Source organism: Rhamphochromis sp. 'chilingali', assembly GCF_963969265.1.
Source record: "Rhamphochromis sp. 'chilingali' genome assembly, chromosome: 4".
Classification (NCBI taxonomy): Eukaryota; Metazoa; Chordata; class Actinopteri; order Cichliformes; family Cichlidae; genus Rhamphochromis; species Rhamphochromis sp. 'chilingali'.
The window spans coordinates 16385205-16402803 of NC_137948.1; the positions used below are offsets into that span (position 1 = coordinate 16385205).

Here is a 17599-nt window from a genome sequence, read left to right on the forward strand (position 1 = left end):
TAAAAGCTTCAACTCTTCTGGGAAGGGAATCTACAAGAATTACAAATATGTTTATGTGAATTTTTTTACCATTCGTTCAGAAGCTCATTTGTGAGTTCAGACACCAATGTTGGAACAGAAAGCCTGGCTTGCAGTCTCAGCTATAAGTCATCCTGAACGTGTTCTTGCTGGTTGAGGTCAGATCTCTATGAAGGCCACACCGTAAAAAAAAAAAAAATCCTAAAAAAACAGTAATATTCTGGGGCGCCAAAATAATAACAGAAAATAACTTTCCCATGAAAATATGATTATTTTCAGTAATGACAATACAGTTTGGCAACCTTCTGATTACAAGGCGAACTGCCAACTCTTGAGCCACGATCGCCCTAAATAACAATAATAATTATTATTATTTAATGTACAAAAAGTTTATATGAATCATTTTATATATTTTTCCATAGCATTACATTTGAATTTAACAGTTCAATCTTTCAGATAACGGACAGATATTTGTGAAATTAGGATGCATTTGTGAATATATTTTAACAATCTAAATATGCAGATGTACAGACAGATACATTTAAAAAGCAGAAAAATTATGTTTTATTACATTTACAGTGATTTTACGTTAATTTACATTTGAAATGTAAAATTACAGTCTATTTATGTGAATTTAATGATATTCTAGAAGAACAGAACAAAACTGTAAAATACTTTTATATCACTTTTTTTTTTTACAGTGCAGTTAACTTCTTCCACACCAAACTTGCTCATTCATGTCTTATGGACCTTGCAAATATTCTGATTCTAATTCAATATATAAATTGAAGACTGAAGCATGAAGTGCATTGTAAAATGCTGCTCTCTTGTGGTTAAAAGGTGACACTGGCAGTAGCTGCTTCACTGGCTTTTCCTGGGCTGGAGACCAAGAAGAAAAAAGAAAAAAAGAAAATCAAAATGCAGTGAGTTCAAGTTGATTGAGGCCTTTGTTAGTCACAGTTATACTTCTTTTATTAGAATTTATACATCCCTAATCAATTTTACACACTGTATATCATAATAATTGGAAGTAGCACTCGAATAGGAAATATTAGAACATTATAGGTACTGAATATGAATAAGATAAACAAAAGGGTTTTCTGCTTGTGCTTTGCACATCCCCTGCTGCATGCTATGATTATACCATCGTGGTACAAACAGATCTGACAGTTAAAAGTATGTCAGGGCTTAAATGACTCAAACATGCTGTGGTTACATTTTTATATGAGTCATCAGCAGCAGCATGTGAATGCTTAGAAGATGCTGAAGGTGTGCAATTGCCTTTAAAGACATGAAGTTTTAAAGTTCCAGGGGTTCTCACAGCTTTGATGACCGAAGGGCTGCATATCGGACACTTTTGTTACATTTGTTATCTGTTCAGAGAATGGTGCTTTATGTTGGCAACTTGTGAGCAAGATGAGATTCCTGGTTCTTGGAATTAGGAATAGGAAAAAAAATTAAAATCATCATTAATATGCATGCAGGAGATCAGTGATTTGCGTAACACTGTGGTGACTGTGTCATGGTTTTGGGTTTTTTGGCTGCTGATTGAATTATGAAGGTAGTATCAAATTTTTATCCATGTAATACCATCTGAGTTACATCACCTTCATTTTTCAGCTTGACAAAGATCCCAAACACACTGTCAATGCAGTAAAAGCTTGTGTGGCTAGATAAACACACACTGTCATTATCAGTGAACACTATCAATCATGGATTAACCTCCCCAGAGCCTGGACCTAAACATTCTTGAAGCATCTTGAAGCCAGAATAACTTTTCTTCAACACTTTCTAAAGAAAGTAAAGAAAGCTTGTGTAACCCAGTTAAAAAGGTGGAAGTTAAAAACTGCTAAATGGGACAACGGCACCACCTTGTGTGAAATTGAGGGACGGATAAGGATTGGGCAATAATCAGAAGGATTTGTGTAACGCTTCTGTATATGGAGGACCACAAGAGCCACGTGAATAGAAATAAAGAATTCTGTGATTAAATAATGAATAGTAGAATAAATTCTGCCTTTGTAAATTCATTTTTGAATTCCAATTTAATAAATTGCATTTCAAAATCCTTTTTCCAATTGCATTTTAATAAACTGCATTTGAAAAACCTTTTAATAAACCACAGAATTTCTGGCTCTTGTGGCCATACTTGTGGCCATACTTGGCTACCAGCGATGGAAGAGGACCTCCCTTTTCCTTTTCCGTCATTACAGATGGTCCAAGAACCGACGGTGTTTTGTGTTCTTCTACACACTGCACAGGTAGGTTGTAACATATTTTGGATGAATCCCGCGCTCCACCTGAGGTGTCAAATTAGACTTTAACTGTGAAAAGCGAAAGAACTGAAAACAAGTGACGGCGTCAAAGACAACTGTTTTCCGGAGAACTGTGGCCAGTAGGCGGTGATTTCATACTTCCTTCTCTGGGAGATAAGTTCGAAGCATACCATAAGTTACCAAAGCGATCATCCCAGGGAACTAATTTCAGAGCACAGAAAACTCAGAGTTGCTTATAATTCTCGGAATGCCAGAAAATACTGGAATATCTCATTATGCTCGTAATTCGTATCTCGTAACTCCCAGCTCCAACCGCTTCCATCCACTGAAAGTGAAACTCAGCATCACTCTAAGTGCAGAAAATAACCAGTTTAAAATTAATTAATTAAAATTCAAAATTCTTACAGATCAAAATAATAATGAGATTTTCATCATGTGCGCTTGCTTCTTCTGGTTAGGCTATTTATTGTCTCCTGTGGGTTTAAGTATTTATTTATTTTGAGTTTTGAGTTTTAATTAATTAATTTTAAACAGTTTATTTTCTGCACTTATAGTGATGCTGAGTGTCACTTACAGCAGATGCCCGCTGTTGGAGGTGGGAGTAACTTTTAATTTCTTCGCGCTCCAGAAGTAAAGTCTGAAAAGGACGGAGTAGCCTAAATGGTTGTGGGGGAAAAAATCAGTCTGCGTTTTATCTCCTGGGATTCTCAGTGCGTACGTCAACAAGACAAATTGTCGCGTCTAAATATTAAAATCTGTGGTCTATGGATATAACTAGCCTCGGGAAAGACGTTTAGGACGTGTGTAAATCCGTGATTTAGTCCTGAGAAGTATGGAACGCCAGGACTGCCATAATGAATTAATTAAATACACCATTAAATAATTAATTAAATGTGGCAATGATTAATTAAAATTGGAATTAATTAATTAAATAAATAGTTATGACACATGTAATTAATTAATTATTGACACATTTAATTAATTATTTATGTATTTCACATTTTAATTACAGTGGGGCAAAAAAGTATTTGGTCAGCCACCGATTGTGCAAGTTCCCCCACCTAAAATGATGACAGAGGTCAGTAATTTGCACCAGAAGTACACTTCAACTGTGAGAGACAGAATGTGAAAAAAAAAAAATCCATGAATTCACATGGTAGGATTTGTAAAGAATTTATTCGTAAATCAGGGTGGAAAATAAGTATTTGGTCAATAACAAAAATACAACTCAATACTTTGTAACATAACCTTTGTTGGCAATAACAGAGGTCAAACGTTTACTATAGGTCTTTACCAGGTTTGCACACACAGTAGCTGGTATTTTGGCCCATTCCTCCATGCAGATCTTCTCGAGAGCAGTGATGTTTTGGGGCTGTCGCCGAGCAACACGGACTTTCAACTCCCGCCACAGATTTTCTATGGGGTTGAGGTCTGGAGACTGGCTAGGCCACTCCAGGACTTTCAAATGCTTCTTACGGAGCCACTCCTTTGTTGCCCGGGCGGTGTGTTTCGGATCATTGTCATGTTGGAAGACCCAGCCTCATTTCATCTTCAAAGTTCTCACTGATGGAAGGAGGTTTTGGCTCAAAATCTCACGATACATGGCCCCATTCATTCTGTCCTTAACACGGATCAGTCGTCCTGTCCCCTTGGCAGAAAAACAGCCCCATAGCATGATGTTTCCACCCCCATGCTTCACAGTAGGTATGGTGTTCTTGGGATGCAACTCAGTATTCTTCTTCTTCCAAACATGACGAGTTGGCTCTCATCTTGAAATAATTTTATCTCTCAGCCTCACCCATCAAACTCAGGGGGCGGGGTTAACGCTGATCGAGTCAAAACCATTGCTTTGGCCTGGTGGCCATTGTTTCTAGCACACAACAACCGGCATGTGGAAGCTAACAGAACTGAACTTTGAAAAACCCTGTTTGTGTGTCACCAAATACCGTTTTAATATTTTTTTAGCCGAGAATGTAGTGGTTTAATCTTCGTGTGTCTGGTCGGTTTGTCAAGATACAGTCTCTTGGCAAAAGTGCTTCAATGATTTCGGAGATGTCTGCCCAGTCTCACGGCAAAGCGTGGGATAGACCCGCTCGCCTCGCAAGCAATCCCACCGACAAAGCGCAGGCCCCCGGTACACAGCTGTAATAACCCCCGCTGACTTCTTTTACTGAGGTTATATTTATCGGTGTTTTATTTCCTGATGTTCTTATGTGTCCTACGTGTTTCAGTCGCCAATTCTGAATTATAACTAACATTAAAAACATGTTTAAGGAGGAGAGAGAGCAAATAAATCTGTTTAACATTAATAATTGAAATCAAAAATGGAAAATTTTCAACCCTAACAGTCCCACAGGTGTGCCCTATTTTTTTTCTACATCTGTAAATAACAAGAAAAAGACCAGATTGGTTAATGCTTGCTGTGCTATGGAAACCTTCACAACTTGGCTTTTCTTATGTTTTGTCATTACATCTGCTACCATCTCATCTGTTTTACAATAATCTGAAGTTATTTTTCCTTAATTCACGGTTGACTTTATAAAGTGATACTTTATGTCAACATGTTTACATCTGTTACAGGATTCTTAGCAAACGCAATTGCATCCTGGTCATCTTCGTAAACTTTTCACGGCGCATATTTCTGTTCATCAATACCTCGTACTTAACAGTTGAGTTAAGTACAGGCACTCCTGTGAGGCTGTAGATAGAGCCTTGAACTCATCTTCGCAGGTAGATAATGCAACAGTAGGTTGCTTTTTGGTTTTCCACGAAATCAAAGAACCATTTACAGCCATACTTATACAATAACCAGTTGTACTAAGTCTGTCTGTTACATTACCTGTCCAATCAGCATCCCTGATTGCCCATGACCTCAGTTCTTCATTGTCACATTTCCTTTAACACAGTTCTTTCTCAGATGTCCCTTTCAGATATCTCAGTACATGTTTTACTGTAGTCCACTGGTCTTCAGTTGGCTCACTAAAATACTGCGACAGTTTACTGAGTATAAAACTCAAGTCTGGTCTTGTGCATGGTAGATCACACTACCCACTGCCACTCTGTACCTTTTGACATCATTCATCTTTTCTGCACCATCAGTGTAGTTCAGTTTTTGTTCACAAGGTGTCAGTCTAGCTTGGCAATCCTGCATGTTGAACCTTTGAAGTATTTTTTCTACATTTTGTTTTGTTACATTTTTACACAGTTATCATGCTGTGTAAGCATCATGGTCAAAATATATACCAATGAAATGTCCAAGTTTACTCAAATCCTTCATTTTGAATTTTGCTGCAAGGATTTTCTTCAAAACAGTTCACTTCCGTCACTGGCAGGAATGATAAAGTCATCTACCCATTTGATCAAAATCACCTTATTTTCTGTCATCTTTGCGTAAACACAATGGTCAGTGGATTCTGCACAAAGTTGTTCTCCCTCAGATATTCATGTAACACATTGTCCCAATTTCTACCTGACTGTTTTAGCCCATATAGTGACTTTTTCAGCTGATCCTGAGTATCTGTGTGTTCTGTACTCACATCAGTCATTTCTCTGGTCCTGCTGGACCTGTTTTGTATCTCAAAGTCAATGTCATCATCTGGCATTATGTCAGGTTGTGTTTGTCTCTCTGCTCTTGTTTTGGTCTCAAACTTCATGAGTCAATGCTTCTGTACTTGTCCACTGTTTGGGTAGCAGACCATACAGTCTGAACTGTTTTTGTCATATCCAACAAAGATTCCTTTCTCACACCGTGAGTTTAGTTTTCTCTTGTTCTGCTTGTAGGCATAACACACTGACCCAGATCTTTGCAGATTTGTCCTTCTTCCTGTCAGCATTAAATATGATGTCTGTTTTTTGCATCTGTTAAAACATCTCTTCCTCACTCCAGCTGCTGTTTGCACTGCATAGGTCCACAACTCCTTTGGTAACTCTTTCTCCATTAGCATACACCTGGCCATATCAAAGAGTGTGCGCCAATTTCGTTCAGCAGTAATATGAATAGCAAGTGGTTTGAATGATTCTGGCAGTACCTTCAAAACCAATAACCCATCACTCAGTGTTTCACCAGCATTTTTCAGGGCAGTGATAGCTGTCTCTGCTCTATAACATAGAGTCACTCTCACTGCTGGACTTTTGTAGCGAAGTCAGTTCTGTATACAGACTAATTATACGAGGCTTTTATCATCCAGAAACTGGATCAGCTCCGCGTATACCTCTGCATTTTTTGGTGTCTTCTTCTCCCTCCATGTTGGTAGGCTGCTTCAAAATAATGTCTCTTAGTCCTTGCAAACACAGGTGGCCCACAAATTTTGTCTCCCACAGTTCATAATTCTTTTCGTCCCCATCAAAAACTAGCCAAAACCAGCAGCTGTTTGACTCAGTGGCTCGTCGACTCATGGCGCTAGCATGGTATACTGATACTCAACGGGTACACTGTACATTGCGACGCTTCTCTCGGTGGCAATACTTTAACTCCTTTAGAAACGTCGTAGTTATCTGGGCCCATAGCCCATCAGCAGAAGTATGAAAATGGGCAGAGAAGTCTGACATCAATAGTAAACTGCACTGACAATGATTAAGGAGGAATAAACACACATCAGCCTTCAGCCCCCCGAGAGAGCGCAACTTTATTAACAGCCAGCAAACACACACGTACACCATGCATCAAACAGAACATAAACCCACTGGCCGTTTCCATAACTGAGAGCATTTTCTTTCTTCATGTCAACTGGACCTCTGTGCTACGATAGCAGGAGGCTCTAATGTTTTTTAAGACCGATGCTGTTTCCCCAATGAGCATCAATATTGATTAAATATATCCTTATACGCAGTTTTCCCTGTTTTGAGTCCAGCTTTGAATCCCTTGGGGAGTGCATCAAGGACATGATGCACCATTGGCTACAAAAATCTGTCAAATCCAATATGTGGAGTTACATACTCTGACTCCTCTGGGTTAAGGGAGTAGCTAAAGTAGCTTTCACTTTGTTATACTTAAGTGCACTTTGCACCCTCTTGTTTGATTAGTAAAAAAGCAAAAAAAATCCCTTTGATGTAAAACAGCTGCAAACTGATCCTGCTCATTTTAACTGTCATTTCAGATAAATAATCATGGCCTCCGGTGGTACTCTTTTATTCATTTTCACTGCCCTCTGTGTTACTGCAGTCAAGAGTGGTAAGTTTATTCATAATCTGAGAACTTTAAGCATGGAATGGTGTTTGGTACTCATGTAACCTCAAATCTATTTTTACTTTCTTTTTCTACAGGATTTGTGAAAGTGGAATGCAAAGCTGAAAATGTGGGACACTATGGCCAACAGTCACTGCTGGAGTGTGTCGTCAAAACATCATCAGATGTAAATGATCCAAATATTCGTATGGTCGCTTGGAAAAAACTGACCTCTCCAGAAGACGAAGGTGATCTCGTGTTGGGTTTTAAGAGAGGGAAATTGGACGAGCCAAAGCGAGGCTACAGGTTTGCTGAACCATCATGGAACGAGAAGAACATGAATGTATCTCTGCTCATCACCAACACTGCAGTGGCAGACGATGGAGATTACAAGTGCATAGTGATCGCAGACAGTGGTGATGACAGGATGGTCACTAACCTTACAGTCCAAGGTAACACTGAAACATTTTTATATTTTTAAATCAAGAATGTTTTTACATTTTTTAAACACCTTGTAAGCAATCAAGATTGCCTAGAGATGTGGGGACTTTCCAGGCCAATCAGATTGGTATTCCCCTTGAGCAACTCTAGGCTTGTCTGCTTACTTTCACTTCATTGTGACAGCAGTAACATCTAGAAAGGTTCAAGGTTCAAGGTTCTTTATTTGTCACATGCATAGTTATACAAGTATAACACACAGTGAAATGTAGCCTGACACGCTCCTCGACATGTGCAAAAATTGGGGGGGGGGGGGGGGGGGGGGGGGGGGTGTAGAGGAAGAACATTATATATATATATATATATACAGACATATAGTATATACACTGGGTGAATGTGCAGTAGTAGCAGCAAGCAGGTGAATTCTGTACATTAATATGAATAGAATCTGACTATTTTACAGGATAGACAATATAAACATATTTAAAATTAAAGGAATTGAAAGGAATTGAAATGTACATTGTGCCTTGGTTTAGTGTCTGGAAGAGTCCTGTCTCTAAATACTAGTTGTACAAGTACTTGCAGCCATTTACTTAAGCAGCTTGTACTGTTTGACTTGTAACTTCTTAATGCATGTGAACTACTATGATTATCACATCTTAAGATACTTAATTGAGGTAATTTTATTTGACATCATGGTGCAATGTTCAGCTCAGTGATTGTGCTTTCCATTTCGTCTCTGCAGCCAAATACAGTATCTCGACTCTATACTCCATCCCTGAGAAAATTGTCCCAAATACAGACAGTACCTTGTTCTGTGAGTCTCGTGGAGGCTACCCACAGGGAACAATTCGCTGGTTTGATGAAGAGAAACATGAGTGGACAGCAAGCTCTAAAATGGAGGCAAAACAGTCAGACGATGGTTTGTTTCAACTCACAAGCAGACTGTCTTTGTTGGGAGGATCCACTTTCTCAAAGTACATCTGCGCTGTGTTCAATGCCAGTGGAGGCAAAGAGGATGAGAAAACATTTGAAACCAACATACCACCACCATCACCCAGAGAATCTCCAGGTATAGTTTATGACACGCTATTATGCACCACACATGATAGTTGTTATGCCTGCTGGCACCATCTTACTGCTCACAATACTGTTTAGTAATTTCAGCCAAAGTGGAATCAGAGAGAATTTAAATCTGAACCAGCCCCCCACCACCCCACCCCCAAAAGATGTCAGAGTTACATAAATATTATGTAACCATTAAACACTTTGTTTGTGCATATGGGAGATTTAATGGGGGCTGAATTGAAATGAGGAACCATGCTACGTAAAGCGTGTTTTCTCAACGATATTAAAAGTCCTGAAGTTTGTTGCAATCCACTTGGCGTTGTGTCAGTCAATATGTCTGAGGTAGACTTACTGAGTCCCCAATGCTCCATGAGCAGTTTGTTGCAAGCTGGGTGACGCGCTAGCCAACGTCCTAGCAGCATCCCTGACTAACGCATACGTCGTGTCAATATGATATTTTAAGCTGGAAGTGCTTTGGTGAAAAGAAAATTCCTTCTTGCACAATGTGCATAATACTTTCTATCGGTTGATTGTTCCGTCTTGTTATTTTTTTAATACTCAAATTTCCCATCGAGAGGGCCACTGTGCATTTATCGTCTTCCAAATTGAGTTGATGGGTTCAGCTGCTCGTCACTACCAGATCTACTGCCCATTTGTGCATGTGCAAATGTAACTCTACTTGGACAAACTGCCCGAAATGCGTTGACAGAGACATTTCAGAGATTTTGAGTCATTCTGCGCTCCAGATGCACTAATTTAATCACACATTCATTTGCGTTAACACATTGATTTTGACAGCATGAACTATGACAATAACAAAGATTATTATGGCTATCTTGCTCCCACACGGTGGTGGCAGTCTGCTGCAAATCTTCCTCTGTTCAGTCTGACCTCGCCTCTATCTGCTCCTCCTGGAACCTGAAAGACAAAACAAAAAACAACCCCTGCCGAACCTTGATAATAATATTATCTTCTACTGATTCTACGGTCTGGTTCAGTATATCTTGCTCGGCCTCTCTGACACAGAGACTTGTAGAAAACCATTATCAGTGTGTATGTAAGCGTTGCTGCAAAAATCTACGTGTCCCTGCAATATTTCAGCCTAGTCATAACACCAGACGAAGCTCATGACCCTCAAAACACGGAGCGCCAACTTGTTATAAGCACAATTGCATTGTGCATAAATAAAATAATTAAAACAGCTTTATTTAATAATTGAAATCAAAAATGAAAAATTTTCAACCCTAACAGGCCCACAATACTGGGTCCCACAGGTGTGCCCTATTTTTTTTTTCTACATCTGTAAATAACAAGAAAAAAAACAGATTGGTTAATGCTTGCTGTGCTATGGAAAATCCCCCCACACATACATGTTTTAATGTTTCTGATGAAAAGAATTTCAGGTTCTCTTGGTAACTATCCCAGGCACTCACCTCACAATCTATAATTTCATTATCTGTCACAATACTGCAAGTATTGCCTGCCCTTTGTCTTTTTTACACTCTACTTCTACATGATTATTGTTTTAAAATTAATGGAGAAATTGAATGTAGTTCACTGTAGTATTACAGGGAGACAAAGAGTTATCATGTATTCCTGTGTTTCTTAATTTTAAAAATGAACTCACTATTTTTTTCTTTTATTTATTTTATAGGACTATTCTCAAATGAGGTAGAGATCTACAAAATAGTTGTCCCTCTGGTGGTCATTGGTTCACTGATCATATGTGGGCTGTTGATCTACGGATGGCGATCTCGAGGTGAGTACATGCTCCTCGTTTCCTACCTGATGGATTATACCTCTTTAAATATCCTGTCTTCATCATTTAGAAACTAGTTCATGCATTTATTACTTCTAGGCTGGACTACTGTAATTCATTATTATCAGGAAGTCCCAAAAACTTCCTGAAAAGCCTTCAGTTAATCCAAAATGCTGCAGCATTTTGGATTAACATTTCTCCTGTTCTGGCTTCCCTTCATTGGCTTCCTGTTAAATCCAGAATTGAATTCAAAATCCTGCTCCTCACATACAAGGTCTTAAATAATCAGGCCCCATTTTATCTTAATGGCCTTGTAGTACCATATCACCCTATTAGAGCACTTCGCTCTCGCACTGCAGTCTTACTTGTTGTTCCTAGAGTATTTAAAAGTAGAATGGGAGGGAGAGCCTTCAGTTTTCAGGCCCCTCTTCTGTGGAACCAGCTTCAAGTTTGGATTCGGGAGACAGACACTATCTCTACTTTTAAAATCAGGCTTAAAACTTTCCTTTTTGCTAAAGCATATAGTTAGGGCTGGACCAGGTGACCCTGAATCCTCCCTTAGTTATCCTGCAATCCGGTTGTTCAGTCTGACGTCACTAGCCGTGTCTGGACCTAAACTCCGCTGCAGGTCCATATATCAAACGATCACTATGGCATTACTGAGAGTTGAAAAACTGTCTAAAGTCTTTCATCTTTAATAAAATGATCAGCGTTCTGCTCTACCAGGTGTAACAATTGAGTTTAACATCCAGGCATCCATGAAAACGGAATTTATGACATTTAACGGAGTTAGAAGTTAGCAGGGAGTTAGCTCGCTAGCTTCTATCTAAATACAATATAGCATGTCCTGACTGCCGGGTTTTGGAAACAAATTAAAACGTACAGCTCCGTTATCATTTCCAGCATAAATGAAGACAGAAAACTAAACAGCAGTGATGTTTGTAGGGTTACTGAAGTTGGGCTAGCTGGTATATAATGATGTGCTACATGACCACTAGCGACACAGCTATGTTCAGGAGAACAGGAGCCAGAACAGGAGCACAGAGGATGCAGTCTCCATCGCACTGCACTCTGTCCTCTCACACCTGGACAACAACAACACCTACGCCAGAATGCTGTTTATAGACTTCAGTTCAGCGTTCAATACAATCCACCCCTCACAACTCATCAGGAAACTGACAGACCTGGGCATCAGTTCCCTCATCTGCAAATGGTTACTGGACTTCCTGACCAACCGCCCTCAACATGTCCGGCTGGATAACCACTGCTCATCTACCATCACGATGAACACCGGTGTACCACAAGGCTGTGTGATGAGCCCTTTCCTCTACTCCCTCTTCACCCACGACTGCAGACCTGCTGATGGTTCCAACACCATCATTACATTTGCAGATTACACCACGGTGATTGGCCTCATCAGTGACAACGATGAGGCCGCCTACAGGGAGGAGGTGGATCGTCTGGCTGAGTGGTGCGACAGGAACAACCTGCTGCTTAACACCGAGAAGACCAAGGAGCTCATCGTGGACTACAGGAGGAATGCTGACCCACATCCACCCATCCACATTAAGGGGACGGCTGTGGAGCGTGTGAGCAGCTTCAAGTTCCTGGGAGTCCACATCTCCGAGGATCTCATCTGGACGACCAACTGCTCCAAGCTGGTCAAGAAGGCTCACCAGCGCCTCTTCTTCTTGAGGACTCTGAGGAAGAACCACCTGTCCTCAGACATCCTGGTGAACTTCTATCGTTGCACCATCGAGAGCATCCTGACCAACTGTATAACAGTCTGGTACGAGAACTGCTCTGCCTCGGACCGGAAGGCGTTGCAGAGGGTCGTGAAAACTGCCCTGCGCATCGCCGGAGCACCACTTCCTGCCATAAAAGACATCTACAGGAAGCGGTGTCTGAAAAGGGCTGGGAAAATCATCAAAGACCCCAGTCACCCATCACATGGACTCTTCACCCTCCTGCCCTCTGGGAGGCGCCACAGGAGCCTCCGGACTAAGACCACCAGGTACCGGAACAGCTTCTTCCCCACAGCTGTCAGACTCCTGAACTCTGCCTCCTGACATCTGACCCACGTTAACACACGGACTGAACATACACACACACACAATGGACAACTGTACCCTCAAACACACAATAATAACATGGACTGAACCACCACTCTCAACCACTAGCACTTTATATAGCCTCTGTAGAAACTATCTACACCCTAACTTATCTTAACTGCACTACTGTATAGCTCTGTGTAAATAATCATTCTGTACATTCGATAATTTTTAATCCTACAACTGTTTACAACTTGCATAGTTCCCATTTCTGTATAGCTGTATATCTCAGATTCTGTAAAGTTATTTATTTCATATTCTGTATAGTTTTTCATATTTATATCCTGTTCATAGCCTGTACATAGCTTGTACTCACTACAGCCTGTACATACTTATAGTTATAGAACATTCACAACATACTTCATATCGTGTACATTATAACATACCATAATAGACCCATTTCTGGAATATACTTACATATCTATACTATTGCTAATATATATTGTAATATATCTATATCACTAAAGCACTTCTGGATGGATGCAAACTGCATTTCGTTGCCCTGTACCTGTGCATGTGCAATGACAATAAAGTTGAATTCTATTCTATTCTATTCTATTCTATTCTATTCTATTCTATTCTATTCTATGTTAGCATAATATAAACAAGCTAACTTTTTTTTCCACTCGATAAAAGTTAACGTGAGTGTTCTCGGTGGTCAGGAACAAATGTAATCGCATGGCAGGATGCTGTAAAAGGACCAAACTTCAGCCAGGAGAACAACTGAGATAATCCATCCACAATACGAGGTTAGTCATTCATATACTGCTGCATGGGCTGGGCTGTAGTTACATCCTAAGGTTTTAAAAACTGAGCTTAAATAAATGATTAGCGGTAATAAAAGCCGAGGGAGGTCAACAGTGATCACTGACTGTTTTAGGAGCTTTTTGAGATTAAATAGAAGAAAGTACAAAACATTAAACATGTTAACAACACAAAAGCCATATTAAACGCAGACTACTTTAGGCCCGGAAGTAGGATTCGTCGTGTCATCACTGAACAACCGGATAGACGTAGGCTGCTGGGAATTCCCATGATGCATTGAGTTTTTCCTTTCCAGTCACCTTTCTCACTCACTATGTGTTAATAGACCTCTCTGCATTGAATCATACCTGTTATTAATCTCTGTCTCTCTTCCACAGAAGATCTTATTAATTTCCATCTCTCCCCCCGACCGGTCAAAGCAGATGGCTACACCTCCCCTAGTCTGGTTCGGCCAGAGGTTTCTTCCTGTTTAAAGGGAGTTTTTCGTTCCCACTGTCGCCAAAGTCCTTGCTCATAGGGGGTCATATGATTGTTGGGTTTTTCCTCTATATCTATTATTGTACGATCTACTGTACAACATAAAGCGCCTTGAGGCGACTGTTGTTGCGATTTGGCGCTATATACATAAAATTGAATTGACCTGAATAGAAAAATAAATGTAACTATCCAGAATAGTTGATGTTGGAACATATTTGACATTTTATTTGTTTGACCAGCTGTTTAAAGACTCAGTTACAATTTAACTTACCTTAAGGTGCTTGCTAGATGTATGCACTGTAACATTAAGAAATGCCACTAATCAACACATTATTCACCTGTTATTCTAGTGTTAATATTGCCATTCGTAATTTTAAAGCAAAGAAAGTGGGATAATCAGTGGTGAGTGGCTGTAGTTGTTATGTGGTCAGATTCAGAAAACTGTTTTCAAACTTTAATGAGATACTTAAAGACTGCTTTGAGACCACTGACTGGCAGATATTTGAGGATGCAGCTGATGGCAACATTAATGAACTCACAGACTCTGTCAATGGATATATTGAAAAATGCATAGATGATATCATCGCCAAAACCACCGTCTGCAAATAGCCAAATCAGAAACCCTGGGTAAGACATTTATGCTAAGCTCAAGGTGCGGACCTCTGCCTTTAACTCAGGGGATGCTGATGGATAGAAAGCAGCCAGGTATGAAAGTGGAGTCCAGTTACCACAGCCTTTATGCCCGGCGACCATAGCTGGACTAGGCATCGTGCATACCGGGCAAATGCCCAGTGGGCCGATGTGATTTTTCGTATTTATGGGCCGATGGTTTGGTTTTTTGTTTGTTGTTTTGGGATTTTTTGTAACGGTATAAACAATGAAAGGTGGAGAATTGGCCAGATGCTGGGAGATGTGTAAAAATAACTCAGTTGTTTGGTGGTGGCTATGGCAGAGCTTCCACAGAGGCCAGCAGGTGGATGAGGGAAAGGGGAGGCAGGAGGAGGAGAGACCCGAGGCGGCCCCCGGTCCGAGTGTCAGGTGAATTGAACTTCAGGTAAAAAGTTATGACCTGCAGTCTATCTGGGTCAGATATAAACCAAGTTTAGGTGGAGTTTATTTTCGTTGCGTTGACTTTTTACAGTCAGTTACAATAATGCGTACTAGCTAGCATGACAGAGTTTCTATACAGCTGGGGGGGAGTTGCCAACCGTCCCGTAAAAGACGGAATCGTCCCGTAATTAGAGAAAATATTACGCGTTTCGTATTGAGCTGAAAAGGAATGCAGTATGTCCCGTACTTCAGCTAGAATGGAAAAAAACACAAAGCTGGAATTTTTCTGCGTCTTTATGCTGTCAGCTGCCTCTTCTTCTCTCATTCTCTCCCCTCAAATTTAATTTTCTGTAAATTGCACATCTCTCGTGTTTGTAGGCCACCGTATAACGATAAGAATAAGAACATGCGTCTGTATGTATAAGACAACCAGGCATACCCTGTATTACTGTGATTTATCAGACAGGCCACAAGACCTTTATTCACTTAAACTCTGTAATAAAGAATAAAGTAAAGTCTTGAGCTAAAAGAACATCTTTGAATCAAGCCAAGATCAATGAGAGAACCATTACAGCCAAGTCATTTACAAACAATCACACCAGACTAGAAATGAAAGACTTCTGATTTCACTTGGTTGAGTGAGGAAATGTTTGTGTACATATAACACAGTTGTGTTGAGTCCATGCAGTAATTGTAACTCTTGGCACTTTAACAGCATTTATTCTCACTTTAGCTTCTCATGTTTATAATATATCTTGGGGATAGCACCACATTGTTATGTGTTTATGTATGTGTGTGTTAGGGACAATATTCTAAAACACTTCTTCAGTAAAGACTCAGAGAAGAGAAACACACAGAACTTCTTGCTAGCAAGGGCAGCCTCCAGACTGAGACTCGCGCTGAGCTTTGCCCTGGTCTTTATTTATACTTCAGTGGTGTGTGTGTGTGTGTGTGTGTGTGTGTGTGTGTGTGTGTGTGTGTGTGTGTGTGTGTGTGTGTGTGTGTGTGTGTGTGTGTGATCAAAGGGTCATAAAAGGCACATCCTTGGTCAGGAAGAGGGTAGACCTCCCTCACCCTAGATAACATTGGTGAGGAAGTCAAACAGTTAAAGCACTTAGACTAAAACAGACGTAACTACGTTAATCCTACCATAAAACAATAAAACAAGGTACGAACTCTCCCATGCTCCCAGGGTGTGGGGGCGCATTCCTGGAGTGCACCCCAAGCCTGCAGCCTGTTAGAGATCACACACAATTGATTATATGCCTCTAAGTCTACATGGTTGAATATTTCCTAATACAAATAACTACATGCAGTATTCTACCATATGCAAACTTATATCACTAAAAGATTATACTGACTACTAAATACAATTTTCCATTAACAGTGTGTCAATCTGTGTGTGTTGTTCTCAAATGTTACCAATGGAGCTTAATGATCTGTTTATGGTTTTATAATCCTTTACAAAATATAATACGTTTACTTAGACAATGATATGTAGAACTGTCTGAGACTATGTTTGATGTGTGGTTTGGCAGAGCAGTGAGGAAATGTTGGCCTTGCTGTTATTGTACTTTCTGTTTAAATCAACATTTAATTGTTATTTTGGATTTTTATTGCAATGCATTTGTTATTTTTTTTAAGCCTTAAGTGTCTTTGTTTTTTGTTTATTTTCGTTTTGTTTTTTGTATATAAAATTAAAATTGTAAAATGTCATGTTTCAAAACAGTTTATAAGAAAACAATTCAGAACATTAAAAAATGCAATGTAATGACTATAAAGTTGTACAATAAAACAAAAATGTGTTGCCAATATTTGTTGAACCCTTGTGCTTTGTTTCATATTATATGTATATTGTGCCATATAATTTATTTTAAGCGTAATTGAAGGTGTGGGGACACTTTGTAATGTAAAGCTCACATGCTTGTTCAAAGTTAATAACTAAGTTTAAAACTAGGGCCACCAGTTTCTACTCTGGTTTAAGTTTCCACATCTGTTTTAAATACTTCTTGCAGCTGGTATCTGAAAAAGCACTGCATTCCTGTTCAGTTCTTATGATTGGAGCATACGTCTTTAGCCAGCATGCAGAATAATTGTGATATGGTACTGTTCAAAATTATCTTAGAGCTTAAACTTGTGATGATATCCTGTTCCAGTTTTTTTTTTTTTACATTCACCTAAGTGACCAGCTGTTTACTTTTTACTAAGCTAAACAAGTTGCTCATTGTTACTGCTGCTCTTAGAGGTCAAATTGTGGTCTACAAGCTTGTTTCTTTGCTCTGTGCCTCTATCTGTGGTGAAACTTGACAATCTGTGGAATCAGCAGTTTAAAACTGATTTCCAGAGTGTGCCAGAGATGAAAAGGAACTTTCTAAGGAAGACCAGCAGTTTTTGATTAAAGTTTCCAGTACTGCCAAGCTACTTAATGTTCAGTATTACATTGGATTTCCATTTAAAGATTTAAAAGTCTGCA

The 17599-nt window shown here is 39.6% G+C and overlaps 2 protein-coding genes across 2 annotated transcripts in view; both read left to right on the top strand.

Annotated features, from left to right (window-relative positions):
• Window positions 1-16150, top strand: part of LOC308395894 (CD276 antigen homolog) — a 69242-nt gene extending 53092 nt beyond the window's left edge. Inside the window, exons 5-6 of the mRNA XM_080880939.1 lie at window positions 10619-10723; window positions 13977-16150. Coding sequence (XP_080737065.1) covers window positions 10619-10723; window positions 13977-14116 — 245 coding nt within the window. The 3' untranslated portion in view covers window positions 14117-16150. The remainder of the gene's footprint in view (window positions 1-10618; window positions 10724-13976) is intronic.
• Window positions 7388-9418, top strand: LOC308395909 (CD276 antigen homolog; the record flags this gene model as incomplete). The annotated part of the gene is made up of 4 exons (XM_080880960.1): window positions 7388-7464; window positions 7557-7910; window positions 8642-8968; window positions 9342-9418. Exons 1-4 carry the CDS (start codon window positions 7401-7403, stop codon window positions 9416-9418), a joined length of 822 nt encoding a protein of 273 aa, XP_080737086.1. The 5' UTR covers window positions 7388-7400.
• Window positions 16151-17599: the final 1449 nt, after the last annotated feature.